Here is a 17,040-nt window from a genome sequence, read left to right as displayed (position 1 = left end):
GTCTGACTCATAGGTGACCATGACGTACACTGAGCCGGAGAAATGTGTTCTGAGCAGCATTGCTGCAGTGTGGACGGGCGCTCTTTCTTCCTGCACAAATCATTATATGCAGGGGCATCATTAATAACAACATCTGCGCTGGCTTCTGAGTCAGTACTCTGGTTATCAGTGGCATATGCACTATTCCCCACGACACAACACACGCAGATCCAGCGAGTTGCCACTATCCCCTGCACATAGGGGCATGGCGGGGCTCTTGAGAGGCCTTGCGGCCTCCATATGCCTATGCGGGCTGCTTGCATCTGCGCGGCCCATGGAGACAAACGTTAACTTCATCACCAAGGTAAGTGAAGTGTTGTACACACCGTCATAACGAACCAGCCCACTTACTTGTCATACGTAGAAGGCCTTCAACAGATGATCGAAAAGAAGTTTAACGGTTCAAATGTGATTACAGCCACTTTGGAACGATGGGTGAAGGTGGAGAACAAGCACGTGCACCCGTTCAGGCAGCGTGGAAAGTGCTGGTACGGTAAGTGGGCAGCAACCTATATTTTTGATCTGTTATCCGTGCTGGCTTCGCGCACTTAGATGTAAAGCAACCACTCACGAATTTCCAGGCTTCGACGGAAATGTGTCGCAAATGCAATTGGATATGGACGAGTACTGCGCAGCGACAAACGGCGGAATAACGATGTGCGCACGATGTGAAAACATCGAAACTTTGAAATGCTACTGCGTTCAGATGATTATGATTGATTACAGCTCTGACACGAACCAATGCCTCAACAATTGCTCCTCCCCGACGAAATGCGCTGGAACCGCCGAAATACTGAAAACCTACAAGAACGTGGACCCGACGGTCATAAAGAGGTTACACCACAAGTACTGCGGTAAGCATGCGCTTTGAAGTTTAACTGATGTGCAGTGAATTCTAATCTACAGAGATCGCTGGATAGGATCTGTGGTGAAGGCATGGCGGCAAGGTTTCAGGACCCTGACATCCGCTGCTTCCCGAAGACCGCGCTTGACTACGCACATAAATCGTCCTGCTGGGACGAATGCGGTTTTACAACTGAGTGCTTTGGCAAACCCCCAGAGTCTCCATCCGGGAGAGACTTTAAACCCACCGAAATCAATTGGGACGACATGGTGAGACACTGCCGTAAGTAACTCACTGCCAAAAGTGAATGCCCCGCAGCCTGTAATCAAAAGACACCGCGTGATACGGACAAGCCGTATACTGGTTGCCAGTCCCAAACTGTGAACGGTAATGCCTGCATGCCTTGGCAAAAGGTTCCTTCTTCGCAGATTACTGAAAGCAACCGGAGCCAATTCATAAAAAACTATTGCAGGAACATTAGAAAGGGACACCCAACATGTTACGTCACTGCAACCACGGAAGAGACGTGCGCAGAATCGTCACCCAAATCAAAGTATACCACCTACGTAGAAAAAACAAGACTTGATATGTACCTCCAGCCCGGTTCTATCTTCGACCTATGGATCACTCCGTACATTCCTACGTATGAAATATCCATCAGATTTTCGGAGGAAGATAAAGGGTGTACGGGTGATTTGATTGCAGACTCCCCTATCGTTCAATCCTACGCATCGCAGCCCTATGACGTCTACACAGGAAAATGGTCCCTCAAGTATGCAAAGCGCGGTATGGACATACATCCAGCACTTGACGGTACAACGAAGACATATCAAGTTATAAAGGGCTTTAAGGTAATGCGTGATGTTAACACCACCGTCAACGTCTGCGCCTGCTTGTCATCGCTCTTATACTACAGATATTCGGATAATATGGCGTGTAGCAGCGCCAGCCAGTTCACAATCTACCTCGGCAAGATCCATATATGCGGTAAGTTGGTGCCTTTATATGTTAATGGCTGACTAGAAAACGCGGGACCGGATGCCGTGAGTGTGCAAAAGGAGGATATGACAGCAGTAATAACTGCTAAAGGACACGTATTGGCATCCGTTGTTACCTTAATGCACAGAGACGACGTGGACACGGCCCTCCCGGACAGCACAGGCGAGGAATATTTTTATCCGGTGGATGTATTCTTCAACGTTGAGAAAACAATACGAAACCAAATGCAGCGTTCGAAGAGACCCGGTAACATGTACAGGAAAACATTTACGGAATACATCCTGCCCAGAGCGCTTCTTCAAAGTCACAGCAATTCAGCGGTGATTAGTGTTTCCAGAACGGGCACTTACATGGTAATCAGCGAAGAAACCAATCATAAAGCAGCAACGTCCCTTAATATAGTCCCGACGAAAGTTTTGGGCATAATCACATTCACCGGATATGATGTCAACTTGCAACTGTCTCTCTACAACTCCGACAATGCGGGTCCCAAGGCTTTGGCGCAATCCTTGTTCTTCCGGAGTTGGAAGATCGACAAACGCCCCTTTGCTGTATTCCTCTCTGTTATGGACGAAGCACAACCATGTTCAAAACCCTTTGCGGTTTCTCGAGATGTAGTGCCGGTCACAGATACCTTGATGGATGAAGAGGAGACCATATGGCGTGCAAACCGATTCTGGGTGAACAAAGCGGTGTGGAAAGATCTCACCGCGTTTAATGTATGCCTTTTCCGCGTACAAGAAGACAGTATTAATCTCGGACGGGGCGTGAAAGTCGACCATGTCAACCACAAATGCTCTCATCTCTATCCCGAATTTACCGAGATACCGAGCAGCATTTCAACCTACATGCTGAGGTACGATTGGGACCTCATGTCATATCATGCAAAGTTAAAGAACGAAAAGAAGGGGCCAAGACCTAGCATCGATATTCATAAGAAAGGATCCCAAGAGGAGCAGCAACTAAAGTCGTTCTTGTTTTCCAGGCAGTGTGACTGTGATACACCAAAGACATCATCAGCGGATATGTACCCAATAGTCCTGAGCTTTTGGTGCATGAGAAACGCCAGCATGGTGCTTGTTTTTCGTATGACCGCTGACAACTTATCTCCCACCTACGTCGGCAAGTTTGAGGTAGACCACCCAGTTGCATTGGAACTTATCGTCAAATACGATGCCATAAAAGCCATAGTCATATCTGAGGGCGAGAAAGCAGTATCCCAATACGACGTGAAAGTTGAAGAGGCCAACGGACTTCGTTTCACGCTGAAAAAGGAAAAATCTAGCTGTAATGATACCAAATGCGTCTACTTTGTATCACCCACAGACTTGAAGGTTATTCACTTCCAGCAAGCTGCTGAAAAGAAATACGTAATTGTAGTAACGGATGTGGGAAGTGGTTGCATAGTTGTGTTGAATTCCGATCTCTTGGATATTCAGCAAATATGCAGCAGCCACAGCGATTATAAACATATGGTAAAGCAACCCACCAAAATAGCTTGCGCTCCTTTACCCACAGGTAAAACCTACTTATTTGAGGTCGTTCAAAATAAAGATGAGCAGTACCGCAGTTGTTTTATCACGCAGAAGTATGATGGCTCTGTTCTGTGGTTGAAGGTTGGCCTGGATAATGAATATCAAACTACCGTTTCTACCTTAACGAAAGCCAATGTGGAGGCCGGAGCATCAATAAAGAAAAAGAAAGCCGCAACTGCGTTCCCTCTATTAAAATACCCATCGTATGTCGAAATAGTGTCATATGCGATCGCAGATTTGGTATACGTCATTGAACACGAGGCGCACGAGATACACACTTTCATTGTTGATCGTAGGAATAGTAATCCTAGATTGCTTTATTACGGAAAAAATGTTCTCAAGGGCATACCGTATGGTACCCTTCTCGGCATTAAAGGCGTACAAATGTCGTCTAAAAAGGAGAAAGACGGGGTTAATAATGACTACCTGATGCTAGTGCGGATGCCTGCGACCACCAGTTATCATGAAACTCCAAGCACATTCTTCACAATGATGAACGTCAAAGATACTATCAAAGTTAGCGATTTCGATTACCCAATACCTAGCTGGGTATTGGTGGGACGTGACCTCAATGTTGATCCCCAAATCCAGGGCCCCTACTCGCATTTAAATTCTCTGACGGTGTTTGACTTCGAAATTATATCCGACGAATCGAAAATAGCTACTGAATATCCGGAATGTGTCGATAAAGGGCCAACCAAGCGCCAACCGGATTCAACACATGGCCCGGCTATGGGGCCGCTAGATATCAGCTCCTGGGGTCAGGAAAACCAAATATCCATCGATAAGCATGGAAAGCTTTGCATTAAGCTGAAGAGCATAAACTATATCCGTATCATGATTCGTATTACGGCAATTGGACTTATAGATTCCAAATGCATTCTGAAGGTATTATCTCTTGCCTGCCCGGATGGTCACTATTTCCAGAACGACGTTGACCCCAAGCGTCGTGCGTGCAAGCTATGCCCTGAAGGTACCTATAATTCGATCATGATGCTGGAGGAAAACAATAAGACTTGGGAAGCTTGTGCAAAGTGCCCTGAGAACGAGTCTACCACATCTGCGGGGGCGGTCTCATCGGGCCAGTGCATGTGCGCCGCTGGGTATTACCTCGACGAAACAAAGAATCCTAGATGCCAACCATGCGAGCCAGGTACGTGGAAAGGCGTGGTGGGAATGCAAGCGTGTTTGGAGGGCGGGTGTTACGCAAACTCCTATTCGACCGTCATAGGAAGTACCACTGAAGAAGGCAGGAGGTGCGAATGCCTCAAAGGCTACTACTACCGTCAGCTTCATAGCTCACCAAAAGAATGTGTACCATGCGAAGAGGGCTTCTACTGCGAGGGGGGCTTCCACGGTAAACAAACTCCCTGCCCTGTAAACATGACAACCAACGTACCAAACACCCCTCAAGTGTTAGGAGGGAAGCATGCGCTTGCTGTTAGCATCGACGATTGTGTATGCAAGGCCGGTTACGAACTCGCTGATCCAAACGCAATAAACGACGAAAGCACTGAGGCATACAAGTTAAGGTTGCAGATCACACAGGAACTCCATAGAGAAGGCGTCAAACATTTTGACATTGCGTCTCTGGTTTGCATACCATGCCAACCAAACAAGGTCAAAACAAAAAAGGGTAATACGCCATGCGAGCCATGTCCGGCTAATACCTTCAGTGACATCCTCGGAAACAGCAACGTAGATACGTGTAACCGCTGTGCTCCGGGATACTATGAGACCAATGAACCCTCATTTCCGTGCAATGCATGTGATGTCAACCACATTTGTGTAGGATCAGACCCATTAGATCCGGACATGTCTAAACACAGGGGCAAAAAGATTAAGTGCCACAAGAACTCTATCACGATTCCGCCCTACGAAAAAAACACATCCATGAAACATTGCCTCTGTGAGAAGGGGTACCAGATTTCCAAGCAGCTTGGTACCAGCTGTGAAGCCGTTCCTAAGAACACCTACAAGGATGTCATAGGCAACGTTGAACCGACTGACTGCCCGCCGGGTTCCCACACCTTGAATACAGGGGCGACGGATATATCCGAGTGCGTATGCAAAAAAGGAAAGTTTTACGATAAGGAGACTGGGAAGTGCACAATATGTCCGGTGGGTATGTATTGCCCTGGTGGAAAGTCTAAGAACAACAGCCACTCTACAGCAATCAAATGCCCTGATATAAATACTACCACAAAACAACCTGGGGCAACGAACGTCAACGAATGTATGTGTAATGCGGGTTACTACCTGAGAAACAATAATTCCAAAATATGCATTGAGTGCCCAAAGAACACTTATAAAAGTTTCATCTCCAACGAGAGCTGTACGGAGTGTGATGAGCACTCATCAACCAGCGGTCAGATTGGGGCCACATCTAAAGAACAATGTGTTTGCGCCCCTGGATATTATTTTAGCGGCACATGTAGAGCATGCGGCTTTCCTGATAAATATTGCCCCGGAGGTATCATCAGTAAGCACGACGATGATACGGGAAAAGACATATATGAAACAAGTGCTCCCGTAGACTGCCCACCGCATACTGAAATCCCACCAGGTGTTGACACGGCAGATAGTGTGGACTTTTGCAAGTGTGGCAAAGGGTACGCATTTGCAAAACATAGTGACAATTCACAAACAAAAACTTGCGTCCCTTGCCCACCTGGCTCATACAAGGGTTCCGTTATGGATTCGAGTTGCAACGGGTTGTGTACCCAGAACGCCACCAGCCTACCGGGCGCGTTCAGCCCGAGCCAGTGCTTCTGCCAAAAAGGGTACTACTACCTGGCGGGTGGCATATGCGCGCCGTGCGTGGAAGGCGCCAGGTGCGACGGAGGCCTGGTAGACACGGGAGGGCAGGCATACAAGCGCAGCATCGTCAGGCACAACGACCACGTGAAGCCCGTGCCCATCGAGGGTTACTACCTCGACAAGATCAACCTGGAGCTTCGCAAACCGGACGATTGGCGGTTCATCGAGTGCCCTATCAAGGGTGCGTGCCTGGGTGAGAAGGGCTGCTCGGAGTCGATGACCGCGTACCTGTGTGCTGAATGCAGGACGGGGTACACCAACAACTTCAAGAAGGGTGCTCTATGCAGCAAGTGCCCATCCACGCTATCCAATGTTCTGCTGACCATCGCGTGGTACCTGACTCTTCTGTTGGTGAACATCGTGATGGCATGCCTGAACGTTAGCGCGGGTTTCAACCGTAGGTCCATCCACTCCGTCGTCATCAAGATTGCTCTGAACTACGGTGTCTGTATGTCGGTCCTGAATGTCATCAACTTCAGCGATTTGGCGTTGCCCGCGGAATTGAAGTCAACAACCCTTCATTGGATTCGCTTGTTGTACCGTGAAACTCGGACCTATTATACGTCTACGGACTGTTTGTTGCAAAATTGGTTTGGAATGAAACACTCCAACTCTTTCTTTTACAGCATGCTTTTCATTGCATGTCTACCAGTAATTTTATTGGTAGTCGTCACTGTTTTGATGTGGGTTATTTTGGAGCTTTTCAAGATTAAGCGGCACTCAACCATGCGTTCCAAGTTGGCGCTGCTATATCAGTCTCAGGTACAAGGAATGAACTATCTGTCGGAGAAGCTGACTGAGGAGTATGCCAATGAGCGTCTGTTTCTGATTTTCCGTTATATCCCGCTTCCTGGTGAGACACGGTGGGTACGTTTCAAGCATTTCCTGGAGGACATGATTCCGATTTACGTCACTGTGCTTTTCTCACTGCACGGTAACACAACCAGTCAAATGCTTAGTCTACTGGATTGCACGTGCATCAACGTTGGGCAGTCTATCCCTAACAAATATGTTCTGCGACCTGCCATGAGCATTAAATGTTCCCTAAATGTGAAAGAGGGCTACATTCCGTATTTGCTTTTGGGTTTGGGTGGTTTGATATTTTGGGGGTTCGGTATTCCCTTGTTTTCGTACATTGTGTTGTTGATGAACCGTAGGAACCTTTACGCACCTGATGTCCGTATGAAATATGGTTTCTTGCACAATGGATATCAGCAGGTTTATTGGTTCTGGGAAGCTATTGTGTTCACCCGCAAGAGTTTTGTTTTGGTCATTGGCAGCATTGTGATCGTGCCGTCACAGAACACCAGCGGATCGCGTATATGGATGGCTCTCGCCGTTGCCGTGTTTTTCCTTATTATCCAGCTCATCTATACACCGTTTGACGAGCGGGACTATGTTGTTCTCGGAAGGCTTGAGAGTCACAGCATGATTTCCTGGACCATGACACTCATCTTCTGCCTCTTTGCTATCGAAGGAGAGTTCTCGGCTATCAATAATATGTATCTCCTGACTATCATTTGCATAATCAATTTCTGCTTTATCGCTGAAGTTGCTCTGGAGCTTGGTTTGGCGTATTGTGACAACGTGCGATCCCGTAATGCAAAATGCAATGCCTCAGTTGGATACATTAATCGTTTCTTGGCATCTATTTCCGAAAAGCGGAAGCTGCGAGAGCCACTTATTATATTCAACGAGGGGAAGCGCACGATAGATATGGTCTCACCGAAAGTGATACAATGGCGATTTTTCGACGAATCACAGCGAAGAATCACGTACTCCGAAAAGGTCTACTTCACGCACATTGTGAGCCAGGTTATAAACTTCGCTAACATTCACATGAAGTTGGACGTCATACCGCTGGACTTCCCAGAGTTCATTTCAAGGCTCGCATTTGCCGTCAACTTCCACGAACTCAATCAGAAGAAGGCCGACGACATTGTCAGGTCACTGGCCGACGGTAACTTGGACGAACTGGTCAACCTTACCATGCTCAAAACACGAGAAACTCGAGTACAAGACAATGAACTGCTCAGGTATCAATCATCCATGACAACGGATACATGGGAACACGTGGTTCCTCCTGTTCTGCTCTTCGACCAGGAGGTCATCGGCAGCGGCATACCGCTGTCGGACTTCTACATGGCACTCTCCATAATCAAAATGAAAGACAAATACACGATCGTTAACACATACGAGGCATTCAAAGTGCTCCGTAAGAAAGCAGACACCTCAATACTCATGGAACAACAACGGAAAGTGCAGAGGTTGGAAGAAATACTGCGACGCATTCACCATCCAGATTACCAAACGATGGATGAAATATTTTGTTCGCAAGAAGATATCGAGGCCGAGAAACGCAAGATTGCAGACCTGGAGCGCAGGATACAAATGCTAAAGGAAAACCCGCTAGAGGCACTGGCGATGTACGGTGAGGAAACATTTGAAGAGCGACTACAGCGATTGGGGTTCTCAGAGAGAAATGAAAATGAAAGCGACATTCGTCAACGTTAGAAATGTAACCACGTGCACTCACTGTGCAGGGAGTGTACCAACACATCTATAAAAATAATAATACTATTACACTACATAGGTTGCTATAAGTTACTCTTCGTCGGTTGAAGAGTCCGAATCAGATGTAGTTTCACCTTCTGAATCAGAATCACTTTCATCATCAGTATCTGACTCGCTGGAAGATACTGCACCAATGACGTATTTTTCTAAAGCACCCTTCACGGTGAAACCCATATCTCTCATCACCTCATCCAAATTGCCCTCGTCACCACCCATTTCTGCAGGGGTATAGCTGTCAGGGCTTGTTTGCATTTCCTTGAGCTCCTCAAGCAGTCGCTCTTTCTTGGATTCCTTCCGTTTCAACTCTTCTTCCATTTGCGCAACGTGTTCGGCGTTCGCGAACTCCTCGAGTTCTTTCTCTCCTTCAGCGAGGGCTTGCAAATTATTCCTCATCGCACGGAGTTTGGCGTTCGATTTATCCATCACAGCAAGACGCTCTTTGTCGCGCTGGTACTTCACATGCTTGTATACGCTGAACAAGAACGTCAGCATATTAATATCCATAATCCAAATACGGGTAATGGAGTGGTAGAAGTCAGGTAGCTTGGTGCTTCCCTCAAGCACGTTGTCATCGAATAGACAGTCCATAATCTCCTGCAACTCTTCGCGACGCAGTCCAACCTGCTCAGTGAGGTTCTTGTCATTCAACAACATTTCGGGAATGTTCACACCGCCCTCATCGGTGTCCCACCTCAAGATCCTGTTTGGTTTACGTGACTCCTTTTCAGCCGCCCAAGCCACCAGCGTTGATAAGTCGCCATCTTTGAGATCCTGGAAAAGCTCCTTCTTAGACATTTTCTCCTCCAAACGTGTGAACGAAAGAGATAAACGAATGAGGAATTCGATCAACAACTTGGGCATTACGTCTAACTTCAAGTGACAAATAACGATGCGGTATATCTCCGTCACAATGTTCACGAAGTAGTAACGCTCCAAGGCCGTCAGCTTCGGACCCCTGAGGCCACACCATTTACCCCTCTTGGTGCATGACTTCAGTTGCAGCTGACCAATGCGTTGGTTGTAATGGATTTGAGGCTCACGCAAAGATCTACGAGCCTCAAAGTATAGCAATACACTAACGATCCAACGCAGCTTCCTGAAGAGAGTCCTATCACGCTTGTGTCGCAGAGTTGTAAGTAACGCACGCACCGAACTCGTAATCACAACACAGAAAAAGTAACACGAGTTCACGAACAGGAACGCGCAAACTATGGTAACCACTGTGGGCTGCAATCTTATGTAACACATCAGATAAACCGCAAGCAAACTCGCTGTCCACGAAATCATGCTGTGACTCTCCAGCCTTCCGAGAACGAAGTAGTCCCGCTCGTCAAAAGGTTTGTAGATGAGCTGGATAATAAGGAAAAACACGGCAACGGCGAGAGCCATCCATATACGCGATCCACTGGCGTTCTGCGACGGCACGATCACAATGCTGCCAATAACCAAAACGAGGCTTTTACGTGTGAACACAATAGCTTCCCAGAACCAATATCCTTGCTGATAACCATTGTGCAAGAAACCATATTTCATACGGACATCAGGTGCGTAAAGGTTCCTACGGTTCATCAACAACACAATGTACGAAAACAAGGGAATACCGAACCCCCAAAATATCAAACCACCCAAACCCAAAAGCAAATACGGAATGTAGCCCTCGTCCGGATCCAAGGAGCACTTAATGCTCATCGCCGGTCGCAGAACGTACTTGCTAGGAATAGACTGCCCCAAGTTGATGTAGGTACAGTCTAGAAGACTAAGCATATGACTGGTTGTGTTACCGTGCAGTGAGAAAAGCACAGTGACGTAAATCGGAATCATGTCCTCCAGGAAATGCTTGAAACGTACCCACCGTGTCTCACCAGGAAGCGGGATATAACGGAAAATCAGAAACAGACGCTCATTGGCATACTCTTCAACCAAACGATCATACAAATAGTTCATTCCCTGTACTTTGGATTGGTAGAGTAGCGCCAACTTGGAACGCATAGTAGAACCGCGTGTCAACTTGAAAAGTTCCAGAATGATACACATCAGCACAGTGACGACGAACAACAAAATGACTGGTAGACATGCAATGAAAAGCATGTTGTAAAAGAAGGCGTCAGCGTGCTTCATTCCAAACCATTGTTGAAGCAAGCAGTCGATGGACGTGTAATACGTCTTGGTTTCACGGTACAACATGCGAATCCATTGAATAGTTGTAGACTTCAATTCCTCGGGCAACGCCAAATCGCTGAAGTTGATGACATTCAGGACCGACATACAGACACCGTAGTTCAGAGCAATCTTGATGACGACGGAGTGGATGGACCTACGGTTGAAACCCGCGCTAACGTTCAGGCATGCCATCACGATGTTCACCAACAGAAGAGTCAGGTACCACGCGATGGTCAGCAGAACATTGGATAGCGTGGATGGGCACTTGCTGCATAGAGCACCCTTCTTGAAGTTGTTGGTGTACCCCGTCCTGCATTCAGCACACAGGTACGCGGTCATCGACTCCGAGCAGCCCTTCTCACCCAGGCACGCACCCTTGATAGGGCACTCGATGAACCGCCAATCGTCCGGTTTGCGGAGCTCCAGGTTGATCTTGTCGAGGTAGTAACCCTCGATGGGCACGGGCTTCACGTGGTCGTTGTGCCTGACGATGCTGCGCTTGTATGCCTGCCCTCCCGTGTCTACCAGGCCTCCGTCGCACCTGGCGCCTTCCACGCACGGCGCGCATATGCCACCCGCCAGGTAGTAGTACCCTTTTTGGCAGAAGCACTGGCTCGGGCTGAACGCGCCCGGTAGGCTGGTGGCGTTCTGGGTACACAACCCGTTGCAACTCGAATCCATAACGGAACCCTTGTATGAGCCAGGTGGGCAAGGGACGCAAGTTTTTGTTTGTGAATTGTCACTATGTTTTGCAAATGCGTACCCTTTGCCACACTTGCAAAAGTCCACACTATCTGCCGTGTCAACACCTGGTGGGATTTCAGTATGCGGTGGGCAGTCTACGGGAGCACTTGTTTCATATATGTCTTTTCCCGTATCATCGTCGTGCTTACTGATGATACCTCCGGGGCAATATTTATCAGGAAAGCCGCATGCTCTACATGTGCCGCTAAAATAATATCCAGGGGCGCAAATGCATTGATCCTTGGATGTGGCTCCAACCTGCCCGTAGGTCAAAGAATTCTTGGGGCACTGACTGCAGCTTTCATTCGAAATGAATGATTTGTACGTGTTTTCGGGGCACTCAACACACCCACCGCGACCATCTTGCCGTAAGTAAAAGCCAGGCTTGCACAGACATTCACCGGGGCTCGTGGCTCCGCCATCTTTAGTGACCGCGTTGCCGTCTGTGCACATCATGGGCAACATGTGCTCGCCGTTTGGTAAACGGCCACCAAGGCAGTACATACCGACGGGGCAAACCGTGCACCGCTTGTTGTCCTTGTCGAAGAACATGCCCCTCTTGCAGACACATTCGGAGACGTCAGTTGCGCCGATTTTCAACGTGTAGGACCCGGGCGGACAGTTAGTTGGACCGACATTTCCTACCACATCCTTGTATGTGTTCTTGGGAACCGCCTCGCACTTCACAATACCGGTACGCGTACGAGCCATGTAGCCCTTGTCGCACAGACAGCTGGCGAGGTGCACGTTTTCCTCAAATGGCACGAGAGTCACAGAGTTCTTGTCACACTTAATACGCTTACCGCTGTACAGCATCAGCGCAGGGTCCATTGGGTCAGAACCCACGCAGATGTGATTGGGGCTGCAAACATCGCACGGATACGATGGGTCATTGGTCTCGTAGTAGCCCGGTGGACAGCGATTGCACTGGTCTTGATTCGTGTTGGTGGTAGACGCGGCGTGAGTTCTGCCAGGACACGACGTACACGCGTGAGGCCCGGGGGTCTCCTTGTACTTGGTGTAACCGCATGGGACACACACCATGATGTCATTGCCTGTGGTGTGGTATTTGGACGATATCAGCTTATACAGCTTGTTCTCGTACGTGCCTTCGATCGACAAGCGGCTGCTGTTAGCAGGCTCGTAACCAGCCATGCAGACACAGTCGGAGAGGCTCTTCGCCGCAGTGATGGTGGTCGTGGTGTATATCGGGCACTTCTTCTGCTTAGCTTTGTAACCTCCCACACAATAATACCCTTTCTCACACGGTAGACAACCGCCCGCCGAATTCCTACTGCGGTTTAGGTAGTACCCGGGGTAACAACGGCAGAACACATCCACCTGAGATGCGTTCGCCGCAGTCCTGGAAAACATGTTCTTACCACACGTCGGCAGGCACTGCTCATCACCAAATATGGATTTGTATGAAGTGCCAGAACACGGCTTGCAACGCGAACCACCCGAAGACAAATCGCTAACCGCATAACCGTGTATACACTTGCACTCATCCGCCGACAACGCACCCACTGTGGCAGTGGTCTCGAAACGAGGGCAGGATTTGCAACGTGAAATGAGGGTGCGATCCTCCTGGACAAGTTTAAGGGCATTATAGGTACCCAGGGGGCACTCTTTGCATGCCGTGCCATCATAATACGTGCCGTCAGGGCATAAGAAGTCGACCTCGATGGTCGCAGTCGACGTTGACCACAAAATACGCCTTACAACGTCAAAACGGCCATTGAAAGGACGTTTTGACATGATAGTTAACGCTCCACTGTCGCTGATTTTGGCCACCTCTTCAAAAATAGCTTTGTCAACGTTTTGCTTGGGGTCCAACAGCCATTGAATCGCCAATGGGAACCGATCGGGGATGGGGCCAAGCAGAGGAGTGAAATGGTAGGACGTGCCGATGGTCATATGAGGATCCACCTTGTAACTCAGCTCCGGCACGTGAACGATCTCAGTATAAGGAGCCCACGTAAGGCGGAAGCGAGAGGAGTCATAGTCCCCGGTACGTTCGAAAACCTTCTCTAATTCCATGGTAGAGTCAATTACATCCTTCGGATAGATCTCGCAAAGCACCATGGCACTGCGGTTGGTCTCGTCATTGAAAACGGGGTAGATGCCCCGCATGAATGCACCGTGACCCACGTTCGTGAGAGGAGAGACGAACGATATCACGCTTGAGTCGCTCGCGGTCTTGTACAGACCTCCGTGTTCACCGTCCTCACGCAAAGCAAATATCACCAGGTGCTTATTTTTGTCATCCTCATAGATCGTAGCGAACAACGACGCGATGGACCCCATCTTGGGATCCAGATCATCAACCGACATGCCGGACTTGTAACGGCTCAAAATTTTGATCGCATATGTATCCTTGCAAATAGAAAGGTGAAGCAGCTCGTTAGGTATTGCGGTGGCGACAAAACAGCTCGTCCAACCCTGTTCATTCGTGTCTTTAACACAGGATATCTTTCCAGGAGTGATAATATGACCCGTTGATGCCCCCAAAAACTCGGTACGCTGTGCTAAAGTTTCGTCGTAAAGTAACAAACGGCTATACTTCGCATCCACAGCCACTAGCATCGTTTTCGTCGGCAACTGTATAACATCCATATGAAGTATACTGCCGCCATGCGTTAGTTCGGCCAGCGTTTTACGGGTTTTGTGGGGTTGATACAGGTCGGTGAGCAAATGCCTTGCCAGCGTAGTGTCCGTCAAGACATAAATGTACAATTTACCACCCGTTTGACCCACCACCACCGAACGTGGGCGTGCGTAAACAACGGTGAAGAGCGGATAAAGAGTGGGATCCTCGTCAGACATCAGCCACAGCGTGATGAGATCGTTTTTGGTGTATACACGGCAGTGCAGCATAAGGGAACGCGAATTGCCCAAAATGCCGTGGTAGTACTTGCCGTTGCCCTTAAACGCCTCGCTGAATTCTTTATATTTTGGTTTGTCTTTAAAGGACAATGCGGTCAGCAAGGTGAAGACAAAGTCGGAATCCCTGCCCAGCTGGTAATTGTATATATCATCCGGTATGTTCTTCACGTGGTACGGCGTGCCAATTAAAAATCTCTCGTCCACATCGACATGGTTCTGCACGCGAGCGGAACCGATCCGGAGTGCCTTCGAATTTCTAGGATACTTTACACAGATGGCGTAATTCGGACGCGGCGTTGATTCCCCCAAATCAACCTGCAGATCGCGTACTACCCAACGAGCCGGGATTTTATTGCTGTTACTAGTGTAGTAGGGATGCATGGCGCCCGACCAGCGACCCACGACCTTCGCAGTGCAATCCGTTTCGGAGTCTGCAAGATAAAAGAACCCGCGATCCGAAGGTTCCTCGCCGTATCGTTCAAATATCAAAGAGCTGCCTGCCAACCGGCCAGACGAATCACGGTAGATCACAGCGCTGGCATCGTCACGGATACCTTCCATGATGAAAGATTTGTAATGCTCCACCACTTCACCAGTATTATTGTTGATCAAGCATAAGCGATACTTTCCTGGCTTCGGAAAATGGATTGCGGTAGATGCCGAACCATCCGATCGAATCACGCGCATGTAGCGATTATAACTAGGAAGCTTCGTCACAGAGGGCACCGTCCAGTCAACCTTGTACGCGTCGAACAGTGAAGCGCAGCTCTCGAAGTTCGACTCAGCGTCGACAAGCAGCCCGACTTTGTTGCGTAAATCTGCCTCGCCATTGCTGCCCGCCGCGACGTTCGACGATACCAGGGTAAGCGAACTTGTAGAGAAAATCACTTGACCTAGCACACTAGTGTATTCGGAGAATTGCAAGCAGGTCTTCACATCGTCCTCGCCGTGGCTGCTAACACAAGCGCAGATCTTGTACTTGCCCGACTTCTCCACAGCCTGGAACGGGCCCACTTTGAAAAACCGCTGGTCGTCCATCGTAAACTCCTCAAGGATGGGCAAACCGGATCTCTCAGGGTTGTACATGTAGTGCACGCCGTTCTTTATCGACGCCGGCGATCCACAGAGCACCTTTTCAGGGCCCAAATAGACGCCGAATGCCGCGGAAAACGTGAAGTGCTCAATATCCAGGTAAAACTGCTTCCTCAAAGGCGCGTAGAACCTAGTTTGAACGAACGGGTGGCATAAAAGGCCGTCTGGGGTATGGTTGCAACGTGAGGACACCTGAGATACGCATCCTTCTATACCGAGGTCTATGTCGTGCCTCTCTTTGAGGATATCGTGGAAGTAGCAGCGATCAATGCGGTCGTATTTTGCGTCCGGGCGGTTATCAGGGGTTACAGTGCTCCACTTCACCCTACGCCCCAAACCCAATTCCTCTGCAGGAGGGAACTCATCCGCACCGGTGGCGTAACGCTTATATAATGCTGTCTTGTTAGCATCCTTATTAGGGTCCGTAACAGTTGAACCTACATCGGAAACATCCTTATCCCCCATGAGTTTCACATAAAACCTATCGTCCAGAACACGTGTTTGTCCATTGTTGACACCAAGATACCTTCGTCTCTTTCTAAGGGATCTTGAAAGCTCGTATCGAGGTATAAGATCAAGAAGGGACGGCCCAGTGGGACCTTGACCTCCCAAAGCACTTGCACCGGGGCTGCCGCTTTTACCGTAGGCTTTCGCAGCAGATTCCATGTCATGCAGCCGTTGGTTTAACAGGTCATAGGGCTTGGCGCCCTCGTGTGACGACGTGGGCGGTGCACCATGCAGGAAGTACACGCTGGATCTCAGCGTACACACAGGATCATGCATATACGCTTTGAGAACGTCGCCTATCTTCGTTTTACTCTGGCCACGCATCGCAGTAGACTTGTAATCCTGCACAGTCTTACGAACCGTATCTTCCGATACAGGCGTTCCATCAGCGGTCTCTAAAGCAAACTGTGGATAATTCATATTCGGAACACGGCCCAAGCTACGCAGCGACAACATGTTGTACTTCATTAAATTGCTCCTAAGCTTGTATGGCACTCCTAACAACGTGTGCTTGAAGGCCACTTTCTTTTGGTCCTGCCACAAAATCGAGTCTGGAGCAACCTGCTTCCCGCTGTAGCACTTGCATGTCTTTGAGTCCGGGTTGCACGCAAACTGAGCTCCTATATCCGAATCCTTGTTGCAATAGCCACGCATCAAAGTGCCCAACAGAGTGTCGGGGTAGAAGAATTCTATCGGACGGTAATTCTGCGGCGGAGCCTCAATCACCGGAACCGTCAAGTCGAACACGGGCAATTCATCATCCCCTTCTTCGACAGGTACACCTGCAACAGAGATTAGTTGCGTCCCTACGCGTGGCGGTAGCGTGCGGAATGGCTAAAT

General features: G+C 48.8%; 3 protein-coding genes across 3 annotated transcripts; 2 read left to right on the top strand and 1 right to left on the bottom strand.

The window, feature by feature from the left end:
• Positions 1-244: 244 nt before the first annotated feature.
• On the top strand, positions 245-1,902 carry BBBOND_0404230 (hypothetical protein; the record flags this gene model as incomplete). The annotated part of the gene is made up of 5 exons (XM_012914667.1): positions 245-343; positions 382-532; positions 621-893; positions 929-1,152; positions 1,312-1,902. The coding sequence occupies 5 exons, from the start codon at positions 245-247 to the stop codon at positions 1,900-1,902; spliced, it is 1,338 nt and encodes a 445-aa protein (XP_012770121.1).
• A 99-nt stretch (positions 1,903-2,001) lies between these two features.
• BBBOND_0404220 (hypothetical protein) lies at positions 2,002-8,751 on the top strand (the record flags this gene model as incomplete). The annotated part of the gene is made up of 1 exon (XM_012914666.1): positions 2,002-8,751. One exon carries the CDS (start codon positions 2,002-2,004, stop codon positions 8,749-8,751), a length of 6,750 nt encoding a protein of 2,249 aa, XP_012770120.1.
• Positions 8,752-8,841: 90 nt separating this feature from the next.
• Positions 8,842-16,854, bottom strand: BBBOND_0404210 (hypothetical protein; the record flags this gene model as incomplete). Its single annotated transcript, XM_012914665.1, has 1 exon — positions 8,842-16,854. One exon carries the CDS (start codon positions 16,852-16,854, stop codon positions 8,842-8,844), a length of 8,013 nt encoding a protein of 2,670 aa, XP_012770119.1.
• Between the last annotated feature and the right edge of the window lie 186 nt (positions 16,855-17,040).

This window comes from Babesia bigemina, assembly GCF_000981445.1.
Source record: "Babesia bigemina genome assembly Bbig001, chromosome : V".
NCBI lineage: Eukaryota > Apicomplexa > Aconoidasida > Piroplasmida > Babesiidae > Babesia > Babesia bigemina.
Note: the sequence above shows the minus strand (reverse complement) of the source record. Positions and strands in the feature narration are given on the sequence as shown.